The sequence below is a fragment of the Rana temporaria genome, chromosome 3, assembly GCF_905171775.1.
Source record: "Rana temporaria chromosome 3, aRanTem1.1, whole genome shotgun sequence".
Classification (NCBI taxonomy): domain Eukaryota; kingdom Metazoa; phylum Chordata; class Amphibia; order Anura; family Ranidae; genus Rana; species Rana temporaria.
This window is the reverse complement of record NC_053491.1, coordinates 210180714-210200227: the sequence shown is the minus strand read 5'-3', so window position 1 is coordinate 210200227 and position 19514 is coordinate 210180714. Positions and strand designations below refer to the sequence as shown.

General features: G+C 41.3%; 1 protein-coding gene across 1 annotated transcript in view; it reads right to left on the bottom strand.

Annotated features, from left to right (window-relative positions):
• Positions 1-591: 591 nt before the first annotated feature.
• LOC120932076 (serine/threonine-protein phosphatase 6 regulatory ankyrin repeat subunit B-like) overlaps positions 592-19514 on the bottom strand; it is a 94994-nt gene continuing 76071 nt past the window's right edge. The window contains exons 9-11 of the mRNA XM_040344188.1: positions 16639-16802; positions 11711-11827; positions 592-814 (exon numbers count right to left, since the gene is read on the bottom strand). Coding sequence (XP_040200122.1) covers positions 738-814; positions 11711-11827; positions 16639-16802 — 358 coding nt within the window. The 3' untranslated portion in view covers positions 592-737. The remainder of the gene's footprint in view (positions 815-11710; positions 11828-16638; positions 16803-19514) is intronic.

The following is a 19514-nucleotide window of genomic DNA, read 5'->3' as shown; positions in this document are numbered from 1 at the left end:
GCTGCAGCATAGCGGGAGGGAGTACAATCTAGCGCTGAGATCCACACAACTGCACAGCCATTGACACCATAGCACAGCACACACTGACAGCGCACAGCACACATTGAGACCAGTCTGTTCACAGTGCTCAGGCTAAACTGTTGGACACTTACATAGAGCACAAGGAGAAGAAAACTGCACAAACTAGAAGGCTGCCGCTCTCTTGTCAGGGCAACTTTCAGTGAGCGCTTTACCGGAGTGGTAATTTTTGCAATCCTCCACCTCACTCATTACTTTCTGCTCTCCAGCTACATTGGTCGGAGCCCGGGGGAGGGGGCAGGCTCAGAGAGGTCATACTGTTAGGTCCCATGGCTTAATGAGAATTGTAAGGAGAGCACCTGTGTACTGCTCTGCCTGTGCATGGCTCAACAGACTACTTTTCCCGAGCATGCACCTTTCCTCTTCGGCCATCAATCTCATCGGGACTCTAAGTGTAGGCACAGATTGGAGGGAGATTGGTCATGCAGCCCTGTCATCACTCGCCCCCAGCTTAAATCCACTCGCCAAATGCTAGTAGGCGAGTGGAAATTTTGAGGGCTGATTTAACGGATAGCAAGAAATGTAATAAAAATAAAATAAAAAGGTATTCACGTCTTTGACATTACAGGAAAATGTGCTACAACATATTTGATTTAAGTGTATGGTTTTAGATTCACTTTAAGCAGAAGCAAACTTGAGTGTGCCATTATGGAAAAAAATCAATGCACAGCTCCCTTCATCTTCACCTTGTTAGCGACCTGTCGTACCAATTGTACACTCTTTCTTAGATCATATGCTGAAAAATAAAGTAACACAGTTAGTTTAGAAATATATATATATATATATATATATATATATATATATATATATATATATATATATATATATATATATATATATATATATATATATATATATATATTTTTTTTTTTTTTTTTAAGCATCATTTTAATTGCCTAAAGCAAAAAAATTTAAGAAACTAAAGCAACAATTACAAAAGAAACATAGTATTAATAAATACAGCACTGCATTATTTATTGTGTTTCTTATCTGCCTGAAGTACAGCTTTAAAGAATGTAATGAGATATATATTAGGCCACCATTGATAACTTCCTACTAATAATACTTGTTATTTGGCTGTATCTGACTTTACTTCAATACTTCCCGATGGCTTAGGACAAGCATGCAGATTAAAAGTCACTTTAGCATACAAATTACTTATCTGCATATTTCATATATTCATCAGAAAACATTAAAGCCACTGAATTTGCATGACAGCCAGGCAACTAGCAAATTCAGAAATAAAGTTTAGCAATGTAGTCTCCATATTTTTACAGATTTTTTTTACCTCTTTCTTCTATGGCTAGCATTTCAAGTCTGTGCAAATTAACACATTACCATTTTGCTCAACATATTTGTCTTATTGATACTTTGGGAGTTGATACTATCCATGTAATGATGATATCTAGATATACTGCTTTCACCCTTAGATATAAAAAATTTATTTTATCCATAAATAAACTGTTACATAATAAAAGAGCACCAAAGAAGTAATGAATCCATTAAAGCGGGAGTTCACCCATTTATTTAATTTTTGCCCTTTTCCCCTTAGATTCCTGCTCGTTTGGTCTAGGGGAATCGGCTATTTGTTTTAAAATATGATCCGTACTTACCCGTTTTCGAGATGCATCTTCTTCCGTCGCTTCCGGGTATGGGTCTTCGGGAGCAGGCGTTCCTTCTTGATTGACAGTCTTCCGAGAGGCTTCCGACGGTCGCATCCATCGCGTCACTCGTAGCTGAAAGAAGCCGAACGTCGGTGCGGCTCTATACTGCGCCTGCGCACCGACGTTCGGCTTCTTTCGGAAAATCGTGACGCGATGGATGCGACCATCGGAAGCCTCTCGGAAGACTGTCAATCAAGAAGGAACGCCCATTCCCGCAGCCCATACCCGGAAGCGACGGAGAGGATGCATCTCGTAAACGGTAAGTACGGATCATATTTTAAAACAACTAGCCGATTCCCCTAGACAAAACGAGCATTAATCTAAGGGGAAAATGTGCTCTCTAAGGGTGAACCTCCGCTTTAAGGCAAAACACCAGGCAATTTATTTTTAAAATGTGCTGTGCTTAAAAAAGTCCAGAGGTATATGCGAACTCTAGGATTGTTGTCAATTCTTAATATTTACAATTTAATTTATGCCAGGAAGCATAGTTCTCACTAAACTTCTGGCCTGCTGTGGCTATGAAAGCGGTGACACTCATAGCAAAGAAGACAAAGGGGCAGATCCACAAAGATCTGCACCGGCGCTGCGTATCTGAGATACGCTACGCCGCAACTTACCTGGCTTTGGTTGGAATCCAAAAAGAACTTGCGCCGTAAGTTACGGCGGCGTAGTGTATCTCTCGCGCCGAACGAACTGCACATGCCCCGTCCGTCAAAACTCCCAGGGTGCATTGCTCTAAATGACGTTGCAAGGACGTCATTGTTTTCGGCGTGAACGTAAATGGCGTCCAGCCCCATTCACGGACGACTTACGCAAAGGAAGAAAAATTTTCAAAATTATACGCGGGAACAACGGCCATACTTAACATTGAGTACGCCACCAGATAGCAGCTTTAACTATACGCCGAAAAAAGCCGAACATAAACGACATAAAAGAATGCGACGGCCGCTCGTACGTTCGTGGATTGTCGGAAATAGCTAATTTGCATACTCGCCGCGGATTACGACGTCAACACCACCCAGCAGCCGCCAGAAAATTGCATCTTAGATCCGACGGCATACTAAGGCATATGCCTGTCGGATCTAACACAGATGCCGTCGTATCTTGTTTGGTGGATACCAAAACAAAGATACGACGCGCAAAATTTGAAATTACGCGGCGTATCAACAGATACACCGGCGTAATTTCTTTGAGGATCTGCCCCATACTGTCATTTATCCTTCATTGCCTGGAGTTCTACTTTAACTCTGACATAGTGAACATTTTTATATGGTGCTTTATGTAAGGCTGCATTCACACCTATACACTTCAGCTCTCATACCTTTATACCCCACATAAACATAAAACATTTTTACATTTCAACTATTAATCTTATTCAATGAAAACATTGTCATTACGTAAGATAACAAAGAAATACATTGTTTTTTTTGGGGACAAGCATTGTCTTTTGTTTTGTATGTAATCTTTAAGCAAACAGACTTTTTTTTTTTTATAATGAGACTGAAAAATAATAATAATAAAAATGTAAAAAAAAAATGTTATATAAATAAAATAAAAATGTAAAATCAAACAGCTGTTGTAGAAGTTATGTCCCAGATATTTTTAGGATGTATCTCTTATGTTTTAAAATTCTAAGATGCAAAGGTATGGTGCATCAATTAGAACAGTGGTTCTCAACCTCAGTCCTCACATACCCCCAACAGGTCATGTTTTGGGAATTTCTCTTAGATAAAATAGCTGTCCAAAATACCAAGCCAATGACTCTGATTTAAAGCACATCTGCAATATAAGGGAAAACCTGCAAATATGGCCTGTTGGGGGTACTTGAGGACTGAGGTTGAGAACCACTGATTTATAACATCCAGCTTGCTGCATCTTGCAGTGAATAGTACTTCATATAAAAACATACTGCAACGCATAAAAATGTAGCGGTAGGAATGTAGCATTGTAATTTTTGGATATGGTAGGAAAGGGTTATAACCACTGCAAATAATAACTAATACATTATCTCACAAAAGTGAGTACACCCCTCACATTTTTGAAAATATTTTATTATATCTTTTCATGTGACAACGATGAAGAAATTACACTTTGCTATAATGTAAAGTAGTGAGTGTATAGCTTGTATAACAGTGTAAATTTGCTTCTGTCCCTCAAACTAACTCGGCACTCAGCCATTAATGTCTAAACCGTTGGCAACAAAAGTGAGTACATCCCTAAGTGAAAATGTCCAAATTGTCCAAATGTCAATATTTTGTGTGGTCACCATTATTTTCCCCAACTGCCTTAACCCTCTGGGGCATGGAGTTCACCAGAGCTTCACAGGTTGCCACTGAAGTCCCCTTCCACACCTCCATGATGACATCTTGGAGCGGGCGGATGTTAGAGACCTTGTGCTCCTCCACCTTCCGTTTGAGTATAGAACAAGGAGAAGCACACCGCTCCAGGCAGAATCAGGTGCAAGGTGGATCACAAGTGCAGACCTCGGCTCACAACCTGTGAACAAGCAAGCTATCTACTTATGCCTGTATCTGTCTGACCCTTTTGACAATAAAGATTGTCACGGATTTTATTGAGATGTGGACCCTGAAATGGATCAACACCAGGGTTTCGGAACCTGGTGTTGACCCATTTCAGGGTCCACATCTCCATCATTGTTCCTGGGAGCTGGTGAGCGCCCAACTCTGTGGTGTGTGGTGGTAAGCATTCTCCCCCCCCCCCTTGGAATATTCCTCGGCCTTCAGTCACATATATATTCATATACTGTATATTCTACCTATACTGTATATTTATGTACTGTTTTCCATATGTTGTACATGGCTAATTCTATGTATTCTCTTTTGCTTTGTTATAAACATTTTTGCATGGATTTTGCTTTTCCCTGAAGAAGCAAAAATCGCAAAATATGTTGGGAATATGCGATCTCCATGTGTTGTAAATCAGAATCATGTGTTTCAATGACCATCACTAATTACAAAATTGATTAAATTCTGTTTTTATTCATCTATATTTAATAAAAAATATTTTGTATTTTCTTAAAAACATGTTCTTTCTCATCATTACCGCCCTACCCCATGCACCGCAAAATAACCCCTCTCTTTTCTCGTTTTGAATCCAATACTTAAATAAATGTTTGATAAAATTATTCACATGTTTGCACAGTCTCTCCACAATGGCAATGATGACAGTAAAAATCAAACAGCATGTTTTATTTATATAAGCAGAACCACACCAGAACCCAAGTTAGAACCTCACCATCTTGTGCGCTAGGGAAAGGCTAAATAGGAAATACAACAATATGCAAAAAACGTATAAGATTTGAATGCCTTTTTAAGGAGATTGCGGTGGGTTTGTTGCAGAAATCCTTGAAATTCAATTGATAGCCCAGAAAGTGCCCAGCAGGTGTTTAAAACAGGAAAGTCGTTCTTGCTGCAATAAATCCTCTGCAGCACCCAGCATCATTTAACCCAAATGACTGAGAACATCCAGTGAACATCCACCCTCTGAGGAGATATCACCAGGGCACCCTGCCCTGACATACAATGATACAGTGAGCAGTGCTTACATGAATATATCAGTACTACTCTGCACCAGGGGCACTGCCCGAGGGCCCCATGCCACTAGGGGGCCCCATAAGGGTTGCCAACCTCAGTAAAACCAGGGACAGTATGTAAAAATCTGTGTTTTTTTTTACATCTGTCCCTGAAATATCCCCTACCGACATTCTTTTGGTCTAAAAATCCCTCCAGTACCTTCTATACTGTGTGTGTATACTGTGTATGCATAGTGTGTGTGTATACTGTGTGGCCCTATAATCTATTGCCTGGGGGACCCATAATCTCCTTTTGCCCGGGGGGCCCCATAATCTCCTATTGCCCGAGGGCCCCATGAGTTGTCAGTCTGCCCCTGCTCTGCACTATTTATGACTGTCCACTGCTGAAGAAGATTGGAAGAGAAAGAAGACCCTAAGTAGTACATGAGCAGCCTAAAGACAACAAAAAAGGTAAGTTTATATTAAAAAAAGAAATATATATACAGCTGGTGGGGTGCTTTGGAAGAAATAAAATGGGAGTGGAATGGGGAGCATACAGTTGGCCTAGCATCATTACAAATCCTCATTCTTGACTTTTTTTTGTTTTAATAATGAATATTCTTCTACCTATTAAAAGTAAATACTTTACAACTCAAGAATGTATTCTTTTATTTGGCCAAATTGTGTTCCAGATTTATTTTTCCAAACCAATATGTGTTTTGTTATTTCTGGTATAAAACAGTACAATAGAGTGGATTTAATTCATTTTATTTTGGCTTTAAAAAAATAGAACATCTTCCTAAATCTAATGAGAACCTTCCTAGATTTATTCATGGTAAGCCCCTGCACTTTCTAAAGGTTTTTACATATTTATTTTTTTTTTGGGGGGGGGGGGGTCCACATGTTTCTCATATTGATCATTATTTAAAAATGTTACCTCAAATGATATCATTATATCCCTTTATTGATATTGTGAGTTGATAGAGTTAACTGCAGCCCAAGGAATTGAAATTCCCACCTAGCTCTTGTTTTCTTTTATTATCAGCTCATTATTGAAAAACACATCTTCATACTACTTTCTTTCAAGATTGCACAGTTTATTAACAGATCAAATTAGGGGAAAACAGAAAGAAAAGTGCCTACATTAACAAAATCTTTTTTTTTTTTGGAAAATTAGATAAGTCAGCTCTACTTAGAACAGAAACGTGTTGGTCTAAAGAATTAAAAAATCCCATTAAGGACTGTAATTGCCACATTATTTAAATAGATACAGAAACATAATGAGCTGAGAAATTTGAAGAGAACAATATTATAAAACATTACGGCATATTTATCTTTGGTACAAAATTCTTCCTAACAATATTTGAGCTTCCACAAGTGAATTACTTTTTTTGAGATTCTTTGACACAGATTTTTTTTTTTTTGCTAAATATAGCAGCGTTTTTTTTTTGGTGAGTATACACAGATTTGGTATACACCTAAAGTGCCAGCACGTAACCACTTTCATCACTTAGAAGAATCATGCTGATTTATCCTGGAAGCCCAAAATAAAAAATAGAAAGGGGAAGAAGAGCAGGGCTTTAGATTCCTGGACTGCTGTGACAGCTGTATGGGCAGTGACAGCTAATCATTCACCGAGGTAAGTGTGGCAGGGTCCATGGGGGTGGGGAGGGGGTGAAGTGTTAGATCACATTTTCATTTTATATGAAAAGGTGAACTTACACTTTAAAGCGGAAGTAAACCCATCCATAAAACAGTTTAAAGCGGGGGTTCATCCTAAAAAAATAAAAAAACTGTTCTATCCAGCATACTGCTGACATCAACAGTACTGTATGCTAGATTTTTTTTTTCCGGTCTGTACTTACCTTTTTCCGTCGCTTTCACCCGGCTTCCGGGTTCTCGCTCCCCTGGGTAGTAGGCATTCCTAAGCTCTGCATAGATGAGTGACGTGCGTGTCATCGCCTTCCGAAAATATCCGAATGGGACTCGGCACTTACGGCGCCTGCGCAGTCAGCTCTACACAGCAGGCGCCGTATAGCGCCGTAAAGAGCCAAAACCCCGTCGGATATTTTCGGAAGGCGATGACGCGCACGTCAATCATCTATGCAGAGCTCCCCGTCGGGGGAAAAGGAGCGACACTCCCACTCCCCGCAAGGACGAAGACCCGGAAGTGCGGCTGAAGACAGGTAAGTGTACACAAAAAAAATTGACAAGGCTACAAGCCTTTATTAAGGTTAGAGATAGGTTAGGGAAAAAAATAATTTTAGGGTGAACCCCCGCTTTAATTTCTGGCACGTGCTGGAAATGTAACACTCCCATTGGTTGTGCTCTTAACCAAACTGTCAAACCATCCAATGGCTGGTGTCATAACTGATCACATGTGCAGCATCATGGCAGTTGAAGACTAAACTGAGGCCAAGATGGCAGCTTCCTTGGCTGAAAACGATAGGGGGGTTTACTTAAGAATTATAGAAGTTACCACTAATGGCATCTGCTTCTGAAATGCTAGATTGCCTGGCTGTCATGCTGATCTTTACATTCAGTGCTCTGAGTCACTGACCCAGAATAAGCCAGTTCTAATAGCTAAGCAATTACTATTTTCATAAACAGGCTAGCATAGGAAGACCTGACATTTCATGCATGATGGGATTTCTTTAATTATTTAAAGCAGAACTACGTTTTTTTTGTAGAAGCTACCAAAGGTCGCTCCTTCCCCAGCAGCAGTGCCCAAATCCCTGAGCTCCTGCAGAGTAGGAGCCTATGCAGATTGGCCTGGTAAAGTCAGCTCTGTCTGCCAAGGAGAAGCTCAGGCGAAGACAAGCCAATATTTGCCTATACTGTGGGAACATCGGTCACTTCCTCCACAATTGCCCTATCCATCCCAGTAAGCCATCTCCACACATCCCTGTTCTCCCAAATTGCCTGCAGCCTCACTTACTCACGTGTTTTTTTCCTGTTTCCCTGCAGGTAGCGGAAGATCGACTTCTGGCAATAGTTAATTTGGGGGGCCTGCAGTTCCCTGGACCACGCACTGGCAACAAAATACAACATCCCCCTTCTTAAGGAACAGCACCTGACCGTCCACCTGGCTCACCGTTTAAAGCCCTGTTCGGGACCAGTCACCAAAGCCACCACTCCTCTCCTCACGTCCACTGAGTCTGGCTACCACAAGTTCCTCAGATTTGATATTTTAAGTTCACCCATGTTCCCGGTTATCCTGGGTATCCCATGGCTGCAGGAACACAATCCTCACATTAACTGGTCAAGCAGGGAGATCTGCTTCTCCTCTCCGTACTGCCAGCAGCATTGCCTTCACCCCACACATCGGAAAAATTCAGCTCAACGCCCACCAGGAGGTGCTGCAGTCTACCGGGAGTTCCTAGACATATTTGACCCATCGGCTATAAGACTGCCCCATTGAACTTTTGCCGGACTCCGATATACCCTTTGGTCGAATTTTTCCCCTCTCGGAAAAGGAGCTTGAGGCCCTGCGGATGTATCTGGACGACAACCTAAAGAAAGGGTTCACCTGTCCTTCTTCCTCTCCTGTGGACACTGGCATATTCTTTGTGAAAAAATGGGACCAGTTTCTCAGACCGTGCATTTGTCTTCACCAAACTGGACCTACACGGGGCCTATAACCTGATCCACATTCGAGAGGGTGATGAGTAGAAAGCAGTGTTCCGAACATGAGACTTATGGAGCTCCAAGGTAGCCAAAAAGATAAGGATGTCATCTAGGTAAACAATAACAAAATGGTCCAGGAAAATGTCCGGAAAATGTCCGGAAAATGTCGTTCACCAGGTGCTGGAAAGTGGCAGGTGCGTTGCAGAGACTGAAGGGCATGACCAGGTAGCCAAAGTGTCAATTTTTGCGCAAACCAATCTTTAAATGCTTCTTGCGATTTTTTTACCAAAAAGAAGACGTATCGGCCTAAATTTAGGAAAAATGTTTTTGTATATCTTTTTGGGGATATTTATTATAGCAAAAAGTAAATAATATTGAATTTTTTTCAAAATTGTCGCTCTATTTTTGTTTATAACGCAAAAATAGAAACCGCAGAGGTGATCAAATACCACCAAAAGAAAGCTCTATTTGTGGGAAAAAAAGGGCGCCAATTTTGTTTGGGAGCCACGTAGCACGACCGCGCAATTGTCAGTTAAAATGACGCAGTGCCGAATCGCAAAAAGGGGCAAGGTCCTTAACCTGCATATTGGTCCGGGTCTTAAGTGGTTAATGGCACCAAAAGAGCGACTAGTTCATTTTAGGTGTATAAAGGTGGCCATATACTATACAATCTGATTGTACAATATCTGTACAATCTCCTTTAGATTTACCAAAACTATATATTAACCACTTAAGGACCGGCTCACGTACATATACGTTGGCACTTTAAAGATTAATATCTCTGTAACGGCAGCAGCTTCTGCCACAACCGAGATATCCATCTTTTCCGTGGCCGGTCCTGTAAACGATAACGATGGTCTTTTTGATCCCAGATTTCATATTTAAGAGGACCTGTCATGCTTTTTTCTATTACAAGGGATGTTTACATTCCTTGTAATAGGAATAAATGTGACCCATTTTTTTTCCCCAAAAACAGTGTAAAATTAAAATAAAATCAAGTAAAATAAATAAGAAAACAAAACTTTTTTTTTTAAAGCGCCCCGTCCCGACGAGCTTGCGCGCAAAAGCGACCGCATACGTGAGTAGCGCCCGCATATGAAAATGGTGTTCAAACCGCACAAGTGAGGTATCGCCGCAATTGTTAGAGCGAGAGCAATAATTTTAGCCCTCTGTAACTCAAACGATGCAACCTATAGAATTTTTTAAACGTCGCCTATGGAGATTTTTAAGGGTAAAAGTTTGACGCCATTCCACGAGAGGGCGCAATTTTGAAGCGTGACATGTTGGGTATCATTTTACTCGGCGTAAAATTATCTTTCACAATATAAAAAAAAATTGGGCTAACTTTACTTTTGTCTTATTTTTTAATTAAAAAAAGTTTTGTTTTTTTTTCCAAAAAAGTGTGCTTTTAAGACCGCTGTGCAAATACGGTGTGACAAAAAGTATTGCAATGACCCCCATTTTATTCTCTAGGGTGTTAGAAAAAAAAATATATAATGATTGGGGGCTCTAAGTACCGTATTTATCGGCGTATAACACGCACTTTTTTCCCCTTAAAATTATGGTAGGGGTACAATGTACCCCATTACCAATTCACATAGGGGGGGCAGGATCTGGGGGTCCCCTTTGTTAAAGGGGTCTTCCAGATTCTGATAAGCCCCCCGCCCGCAGACCCCCACAACCACCGGGCAAGGGTTGTGGGGATGAGGCCCTTGTCCCCATCAACATGGGGACATCCTCCCTATGTTGAGGGCATGTGGCCTGGTACGGTTCAGGAGAGGGGGGCCGCACTCTGTCCCCGCCTCTTTTTTGCGGCCGGCCAGGTTAACATGCTCGGATGAGGGGTCTGGTGTGAATTTTTGGGGGAACTCCACGCCATTTTTTTTTAAAATTTGGGGTGGAGTTCCCCTTAAAATCCACACCAGACCTGAAGGGTCTGGAATGGATATTTGGGGGGAACCCCACATAATTTTTTTTAAATTGACGGCGGGGTTCCCCTTAATATCCATTCCAGACCTGAAAGGCCTGGTAATGGAATTTGGGGGGACCCCCACGCTATTTTTTTTTTTTTTATGAATGAATTCGCTCTGAATTGCCAGAGCCGACGATTCATTATAGCCGCAAAGCCGGTTTTAAAAGACTTTTTTTCCTTTCAGAAATTACACTTTGTGCAGGGACAGTTCTATGTATGGGAAACATGCGCTATTTCACATGCTAACTTTACACCCCCCCTAGGTACGAAATTTAAAGTAATATTTCACTTTTATTGTTTCACTTTTAGCATTATTAAATTCACTGCTCCCGAAAAAACGTCCGTTTTTAAAACTTTTTTTTGCATTGATACATGTCCCCTGGGACAGGACCCAGGTCCCCAAACACTTTTTAGGACAATAAATTGCATATTAGCCTTTAAAAATAGCACTTTAGATTTCAAATGTTCGAGTCCCATAGACTTTAATAGGGTTCTAAAGTTCACACGAACATTTGGTGTGTTCGCAAGTTCTGGTGCGAACCGAACAGGGGGGTGTCCGGCTCATCCCTAATTGGAACATAGGGGAGCTGAAATTTAGAAAAAATAAAAAGGTGAATTTAGCCTTTAAATGCCATGCCTGGGTCCCGTATATTATATTCTTTGTTCATGGTTGTAGAGAGCTCATGTACGAGCCTTGCAGCGTCAACTGCTACTATCTCATGCTGGATCTGGCAAACTAGGTTTACTCTCAAGTATGCTGTTGTGGAGCGTAGTGAATAGTGAATATTGGGTAAATACTGTAGCAATCAGCACTGTTCAAAGCAACTAATACCTTACCTCTCAGTAAGTCATTTATTTCATTGCTGAAAATCCCACATTCAATCCAGTCTTCAGTATTCTTGACATGGTCAAATGCTGTTTGATCTTCATTATCCTGATGTTTCAAACTGGCTCCTTTAAAGAAGGATATAGTCACCAAAAATGTAACACGAGCAATCACTCAATGCTGAGTTAATTAATTTGTGTATGTTTAATATTGATTATCATTCTAGCCAATGATTTTGCAGTGGAAAACCAGACTGTGACATATGTATTGTGCAATATGTGTTTAATGAGTGTTAAAGAATTCACGTGTATATTAATGTGCCAAGTCAATTTTAATCTATGTAGGATACTTTGAACATTACGTTCTTGTTACTACCAAAATAGAATTTTTATAACAAGCAAACAGTCCCCATGCATACAGTTTAATTGTTATTTTAGGAAGAAACTTGATTTTATACTAACAGACAACAGCAGCCGTAAGTCATGCACTAGTACTATTAATAGACACTATAAAGTAATAATAAAAACAACACTGCATACACCTGAGTAAACACAATTTATATAGACAGACACTTCACTGCTGTTGCTTTCTTTTGGCACTTAAATTAAAGATAATATAAAAGGACACAAAACTCCTAAAAAAAAAAAAATTCAATTCTGGTCACACATAGGGGTTGGCAGTCAGCTAGAGCACATACCAAGAACACTTATGTCAGCCTTGGCCAGTGACACAGGTTCCTGCATCCAAGTGTGACCATGCTGTGCTTGAGAAAATGATTTATTTGTTCTGGTAGAAAATATTTGCAGGCCAAGAATTACTGTATTTCAACAGCATTTAGTGACATTTTGCATACATTTTCATTAAAGCTTATCTAGAATGGCATGACCAATATCTGAGCTTCGTAGAGCTTTTATGTTCTGGGAAGGAGTTTATATATTCAAAAGCAAAGAAACTCTTGGATAGTGCAGTATCTAGATTCACAAGGTGGGGTTGATTTACTAAGGCCCTTTCACACTTGTGCCACTTATCCTGGCAAGTACCCCCATGATTTCCAATAAGTACCTTTCATATCTGTGCAACTTTAACTCACATCAACTTCAAAGTAGTCCCTGCACTACTTTGGTCCGACTTTGATGCGACTTGAGGTCCATAGACCTCAAGATCACACAGGCATTGCTTCGAGTCATGCCAAAGTCACGTCAAAGTTCATAGAAGTGTGAAAGGGTTCAATTAATGAGTTGAAGCTCTGTTGACTTCCATCATCCTATTGTGTGTGAGAAAGGTGCACCGTGGTGAGTCCAAGTCAGGTAACAAAGTTATATTTTATAAAAGGTTCAAACGCAACTTATTCAGGCTCGGCAGGTAGGCACACCCATGAAGACTTGAAGATGCCAACAGCACCTGCAATGAGGAGCAGAATGTGGCCTGGCCGGTCCATACCCAAAGGGGAGGCTTCTTGAAGAGGAGGAGACGTAGTCCCTGCACTCTAACTACTCCTCCGGAACCATTCCCTACTAAGCACTGTCCCTGTCAGACAGGGATCCTATCCCTATGCTAGCATCTCGCATAAAGTGCGCCAAACCTGGGAGTCTTAAATAGACTCTGCCCAACCCAAGAAGGCTGCTGTAGTCACGTGCGGCATCAGCGCCCAAATGGACAGCTATCTACCTGTGACCACAGGAAGTCATAAAGGAACTAAGGGCCAGATTCACAGAGCAGATACGACTGGGAAATCTCCTGATACGCCGTCGTATCTGTTGTTCTATCTATGCGACTGATTCATAGAATCAGTTACGCATAGATAGGCATAAGATCTGACAGGTGTAATTGTTTTACACTGTCGGATCTTAAGATGCAATACTGCGGCCGCCGCTGGGGGGAGTTTGCGTCGTAAACCAGCGTCGGGTATGCAAATTAGGAGTTACGGCGATCCACTGCGGTTTTTCGCGTTCGCTAAGTCGCCGCTAGTCTAGTTTCCCGTCGCAAAGTTAGTCGTTTTTGTTTGCTGCCTTAACTTTACACAGCAATCGTATTGCTGTATAAAGTATGGCCGTCGTTCCCGCGTCGAAATTTAAAAAATATTGTTGTTTGCGTAAGCCGTCCGGGAATATGGAATTACGCTATGCGCGTCGCCGTTTGAAAAAATTACATCACTTCGCGCAAAGCACGGCGGGAGTTCGGAAACGGAGCATGCGCGGTAGGTCCGGCGCGGGAGCGCGCCTAATTTAAATGGCACACGCCCATTTGAATTGGCCCGCCTTGCGCCGGAGGCCGCCGGCGTAGGTTTTCATCACAAGTGCTTGGTGAATCAGGCACTTGCGATGAAAAATTGCGGCGGTGTAACGTATCTAGGATACGTTACGCCGTCGCGATTCTACGTGAATCTGGGCCTTAGTTCCTCAAAATTTCCTTACCCTTCTGCATTGCCAATTCACTCAAGCACAATCTGCTGAGAAGTACACGCGTGCAAGCAAAACAATGTTTTTTCCTTGCACATGAAAGGGTATGCTTTGTGAAGTGAAATTTCCCAACATTAACTAAACTCTGGGGAAAATTACCTTGCAAAGTCCAACTTTCCTTAAAAAGTCAACAGCCTATTTGACTTTAGTAAACTAACCCCAGTGTGCTGCGTGCCTTGGAGCCAAATATTGCTGATGCTCCATCTACAATATATGTACACTCTAACAAAGCAGAGAAGAAGGAGCTTTTAAGTGTAGCAATAAAACACTTTAATGACAAGGAAGGGTTAAAAACACTTACAACTTCATTGGTTTGAAGATGAAGTGACTGGGCATGCTCCAAAACATGCCCCACCCACTCTGGCATCACTTCCGGTTGTCTGTGTTCCATGTTGGCCCTGACAGCACGACTCTCCATCTTGGATCAGAGACACAGTGGGGGTCATTTACGAAAGGCAAATCCACTTTGCACTACAAGTGCAAACTACAAGTGCAAAGTGCACTTGAAATTGCACTGAAAGTGCACTTGGAAGTGCAGTCTCTGTAAATCTGAGGGGTAGATCTAAAATGAGGGGAAGTTCTGCTGATTTTATTATGCAATCATGTGCAAGCTAAACTGCTGTTTTTTTTATTTTCCTTGCATGTCCCCCTCAGATCTACAGCTACTGCACTTCCAGTGCAATTTCAAGTACACTTTGCACTTGTAGTTTGCACTTGTAGTGCAAAGTGGATTTGCCTTTAGTAAATGACCCCCAGAGTGTTTCCCACTGTTGGTTGGCTGGAACTTCCACCCGCAGTTGTCTTTACTCCTGAGAGGTGTCCCACTTGATGTTATGGATTCAGTGATATGCCTGTTCTTCTCTTCCATCTTGTAAGTGTTTTTAACCATTCCTTTCCATTAAAGTGTATTTTATTGCTGCATTCTTCTCTGCTTTGTGTTTCCTATAAAGTGTGCTTTCTTCTTCTGAAGTGCTATTGTGGTGAATTAATCACATTTCAAGAGCCAGTTGTGTACTGTTTGTTAAAGGCTACTTGTTATCCAGAACGTCCTATTCTCCACACTCCTTCATATGCACACTCTAGGCACATAAAGTATTTGTTATCTGACACTACAATAGCCAAATTTGCCCCTTTTTATATACCATATCTTATATTTTACTGAAGCAGTCACCCCAGGTAAACCCTGGTTGCGATCACTAACAATTCTGGCATAACATCTTGACATCAGTTGCAATGGGACAAGCTGATTGGGGTCTGTTGTCTCTACAAAGAGGCCAAAGTAATAATATGTGGAAATAAATTTCCTCATGTGGCCTCACCTGCACCCACCTTGGCTCCCCTTGTGCCTTTGGGCCCCGGGAATAAGAGTGCAGTACACACAGACAGCATGTGTACAGGATTCTATAGACAACAGATAAAACCCTCATTCCTCGTACACATGGCCGGATTTTCGGAGAAAAAAAGTCCGACTGGCTTTTTTTCTAGGAAAGTCCGGCCGTGTGTAGCCTCCATCTGACTTTTTTTCGGAAGTCTGATGGACCTTAGATAGAGAACCTGTTCTCTCTATTTCGGTCGGACTTCCGACATACTCACGACAGACTTTTGCACGGTCAAAAGTCCAACCGTGTGTACAAGGCATAAAAGTTAGGCCCCATACACACGAGAGGATTTATCCGCGAATACGGTTCAGCGAACCGTTTCCGCGGATAAATCCTCTCGAGGATTTCAGCGGATTTCTCTGCGATGGAGTGTACTCACCATCGCATTGAAATCCGCGCCGAAATCCTCTGGCGATGACGTGTCGCGCCGTCGCCGCGATTATGACGCGGCGACGTGCGCGACGCTGTCATATAAGGAATTCCACGATTGCGTTGAATCATTACGACGCATGCGGGGGATCCCTTCGGACGGATGGATCCGGTGAGTCTATACAGACCAGCGGATCCATCCGTTGGGATGGATTCCAGCAGATAGATTTGTTTAGCATGTCAGCGAATATTCGATCTGCTGGAATCCATCCCAGGGGATAAATATCTGCGGAAACAGATCCGCTGGAGTGTACACACCATAGGATCTATCCGCTGAAACCCATTCGCTGGGATTTTTCAGCGGATGGATTCTATCGTGTGTATGGGGCCTTAGACTGATGCCACTTTATGATTGTTCCACATATTAAGCAAATACTTTTTATGCACTACAGCTCAGAAATCTGAGGTAGAAAGAACATTTGCAATGATAAGGACTTTGGAGTCACCTTCAAAGTTGAATGAGTTGGATAGTGGCTACAGTATATGAGCTGCCTATGCTGTATCTCCACCATTAGTTCTTCACAGTCTGAACAGATACTAACAGGTTAGCTGAGGTATGCTCAAAACTCCATGGCAACTAGAAAGTGTTTGGATCACACTATATTGTAAACTCGTCTAAGAACACACAACAGAGTGAATGTGTAGAGGAAAAATACAGATTTTTTACTGTACCACAGTCAATCAAGAGTCTTGCTCCATGGAAGTTTGATGCAAAGACAGTGTTAAAAAGTGGAGTGATTCCATCATGATTTGTTAAATTCACTTGAGCACCGAATGACAAAAGCAGCTTCATAATCTCATAACTTTTAATCTGGAGAGCAGCTAAATGCAAAACGCTGTAAATAAACAAAAATTTGATTACGTTCGTATTGCATTACATATTCTACATTACAACTGTAGCATAACATCTGTGATAACTGACCTTCTGAAATACAAACACACACATTATATATATATATATATATATATATATATATATATATATATATATATATATATATATATATATATATATATATATATATATATATATATATATATGATGCAGGGGTCATTGGAGACCCTGGGGTCGCTAAAAACACAAGAGACACTGGAGTTGTTGGAGACACAGACGAACATAAATGAATACAGTGGGGCTCAGTTTAAGCTGGAACGCTGAGCAACATGTTGCCTAGCCCTTGTTTGCTGGTTTACCGTGGCATTGGCAATGGCATCCCATAAGTGCCAGAGGCCATGTGCGATTATGGGGACCTAGTGCTGGACTGGGGTGTAACATATAACACATAAAGATTTTATTTGTTGAGAACTAATATTCAGGGTTCTGATCCTTACAAGTATACAGTTCTTGCATCCATGTCAATTCCCTCTGTAATACAGGAAGTCATCCTTTGTTTACCTTTACCACCCAACATGATGTAGAAATCTCCCTTGATTCCTCTGATTTACCAAAGGACTGACCCAGCTCTCCTCCCTACATAGCTATCATGTGACCTATATTTTGCAGGACATTCCTAATATGTTCTAAATATGTAAATGCAAGAACAGTGTATTTTGGTTACTGTTTTAATATGTTTTACTACTTTTACATATGAACTTTGCATAGTATTACTTTGTTTGTTATCAGTAGTGTACCTGGAGAAGGGCCAGTACACCCTGGGTACAGCCGTGTTGAGAATATTTTAGGACTGAGCACCTCCCCTGGCAGATGCACTTTGACGCATTACTTGTAGCTCTGTGGCACCACTCCTTGTCAGACCTCAGACACTGAGGTAGCACTGAGCCTAGGGAAGATCTCCTAAGTGAAGACTTTGCAGGACACTACTATGGCTGATTCTGGCAAGTGTCATTATGAAAGGAGAGCTATAGCTAGAAAAGGGGGGTTGCACTGGGGGTTTAAAATTATTCACCCAGGGTGTCAACTATGTCAGGTACACTTAAATGCATGTTATATGCATACGTTAACGCGATTTTATGTGGCCTTTTATCTTTTGCATGCTGGATGTAATTGTTAACATTTTCCTTTTTCTGTATGTATGGATACTGCACATTAAAATCTATCTTGCTTTGTATGCTGTGTATACTTCTTTTATATCCTGGAACCTATTCTTTGATCTTATTCCCTTAATATTATAACCATAACGTGAAAAAGTACAGTATATGCAACATTTGTTGAATAATAAACTATAATTTTTATTGCCCATTTTACTACCTGAAAGTTCAGCTTGGGCCAGATTTCAGATTTGGTTGCATGCATATTTGACAGGATTTGGCTGTGCATTGCTCAGGCCAAGCAACTGGTTGTTATTTTAGACGACCAGCAAAATAATAGGCCTCAACGCCCTATGTACCCCTGGCCTCAATGAGGCACAATCCTATAAACCATTCCTATAAGAATATCTTACCACCTGCACCTGCCTTCCCCCATTACCAACTCCATCCCCTTTTTCTTTTCTATAACCCTTTAGGCCCAATGTAGATTTCTCTCTACTGCCCTATCGATTCATGACTTGTACTTTGTCATAATTCAGCTCCTCCCCCCCCCCAGGAATTTAGCTGAATACATGCTCTATTATCAATTTCATGACATTCAGTGAACTTACCCAACCGTGTTACCTAAAAGAGTTATGATTTACTATATTTAATTTGGTATAACTACAGATATTTTGACTCTTTAGGATATACAAGGCAATAGTATATATTGTACTTGGTTTCAAATTCATTGTATGGCTACAGTACAACTAATCTGGACTAAAAACAAAAACAAAAAAAAAACCCTTTCTCTTCCTCCCCTTCTCTGGCTATGGCTTATAATAGTTTATGGTACCCTATACTAAGAACTGTATCAACTGTATCTACTTAATTAAATAAATGAATGACCAAATGTTTTTGGTTCTGCAAATCTTCTGTTGAATGTATAATATATGAAACTTCTGTGCGATATATTAAAAATGTTAAGTGTATCTTAAGTTATGTAATTTTGGTGCTGGGCGTGTGAACTGGCAACCCCTTTCATGTTTCTCTATTTCCCAGCTGCTCCCTCCTATACGAGTCCGCCTTGTCCTTGTGCTCTGACGCGTCTCATTGCTCTCTCCCTTCTCTATGCACAGTGTTGGCCGCCCACAATATCCCCGTACCTTCTACGGTGATATACTTGAACACCACTAGAAGGAGCTCCCATCTGGGTGTCCAATTTCCCACGTAGTACGCCTCTCTCTCTTATGCGGCGTCTATGCTGGGAGCTGTTCGCGGCCATCTCGGATGACATCACTCGTTAGCGCCATAGTGTACGTCTATTCCGAATGGGACGTGGCTCTATTTAAGCCCCGGTTCTTAGACACACCATGCTGCAGTCTCCCGGGAGGCTTATGGATAACATTCGCTGCCGCTATAACCATTGGGTAAGCTTCTAAGCCTAACTCGATTGTATATCAACTGGCGTATCCCGGTTACCATGTCACGCTGACAGTGCCTGTCTTTTCCTTCTCTTAATCCACCAGGATCAATATTGCCTTTGGACCACAGGCCTTTAAGGCGTTAATCCGGGCACA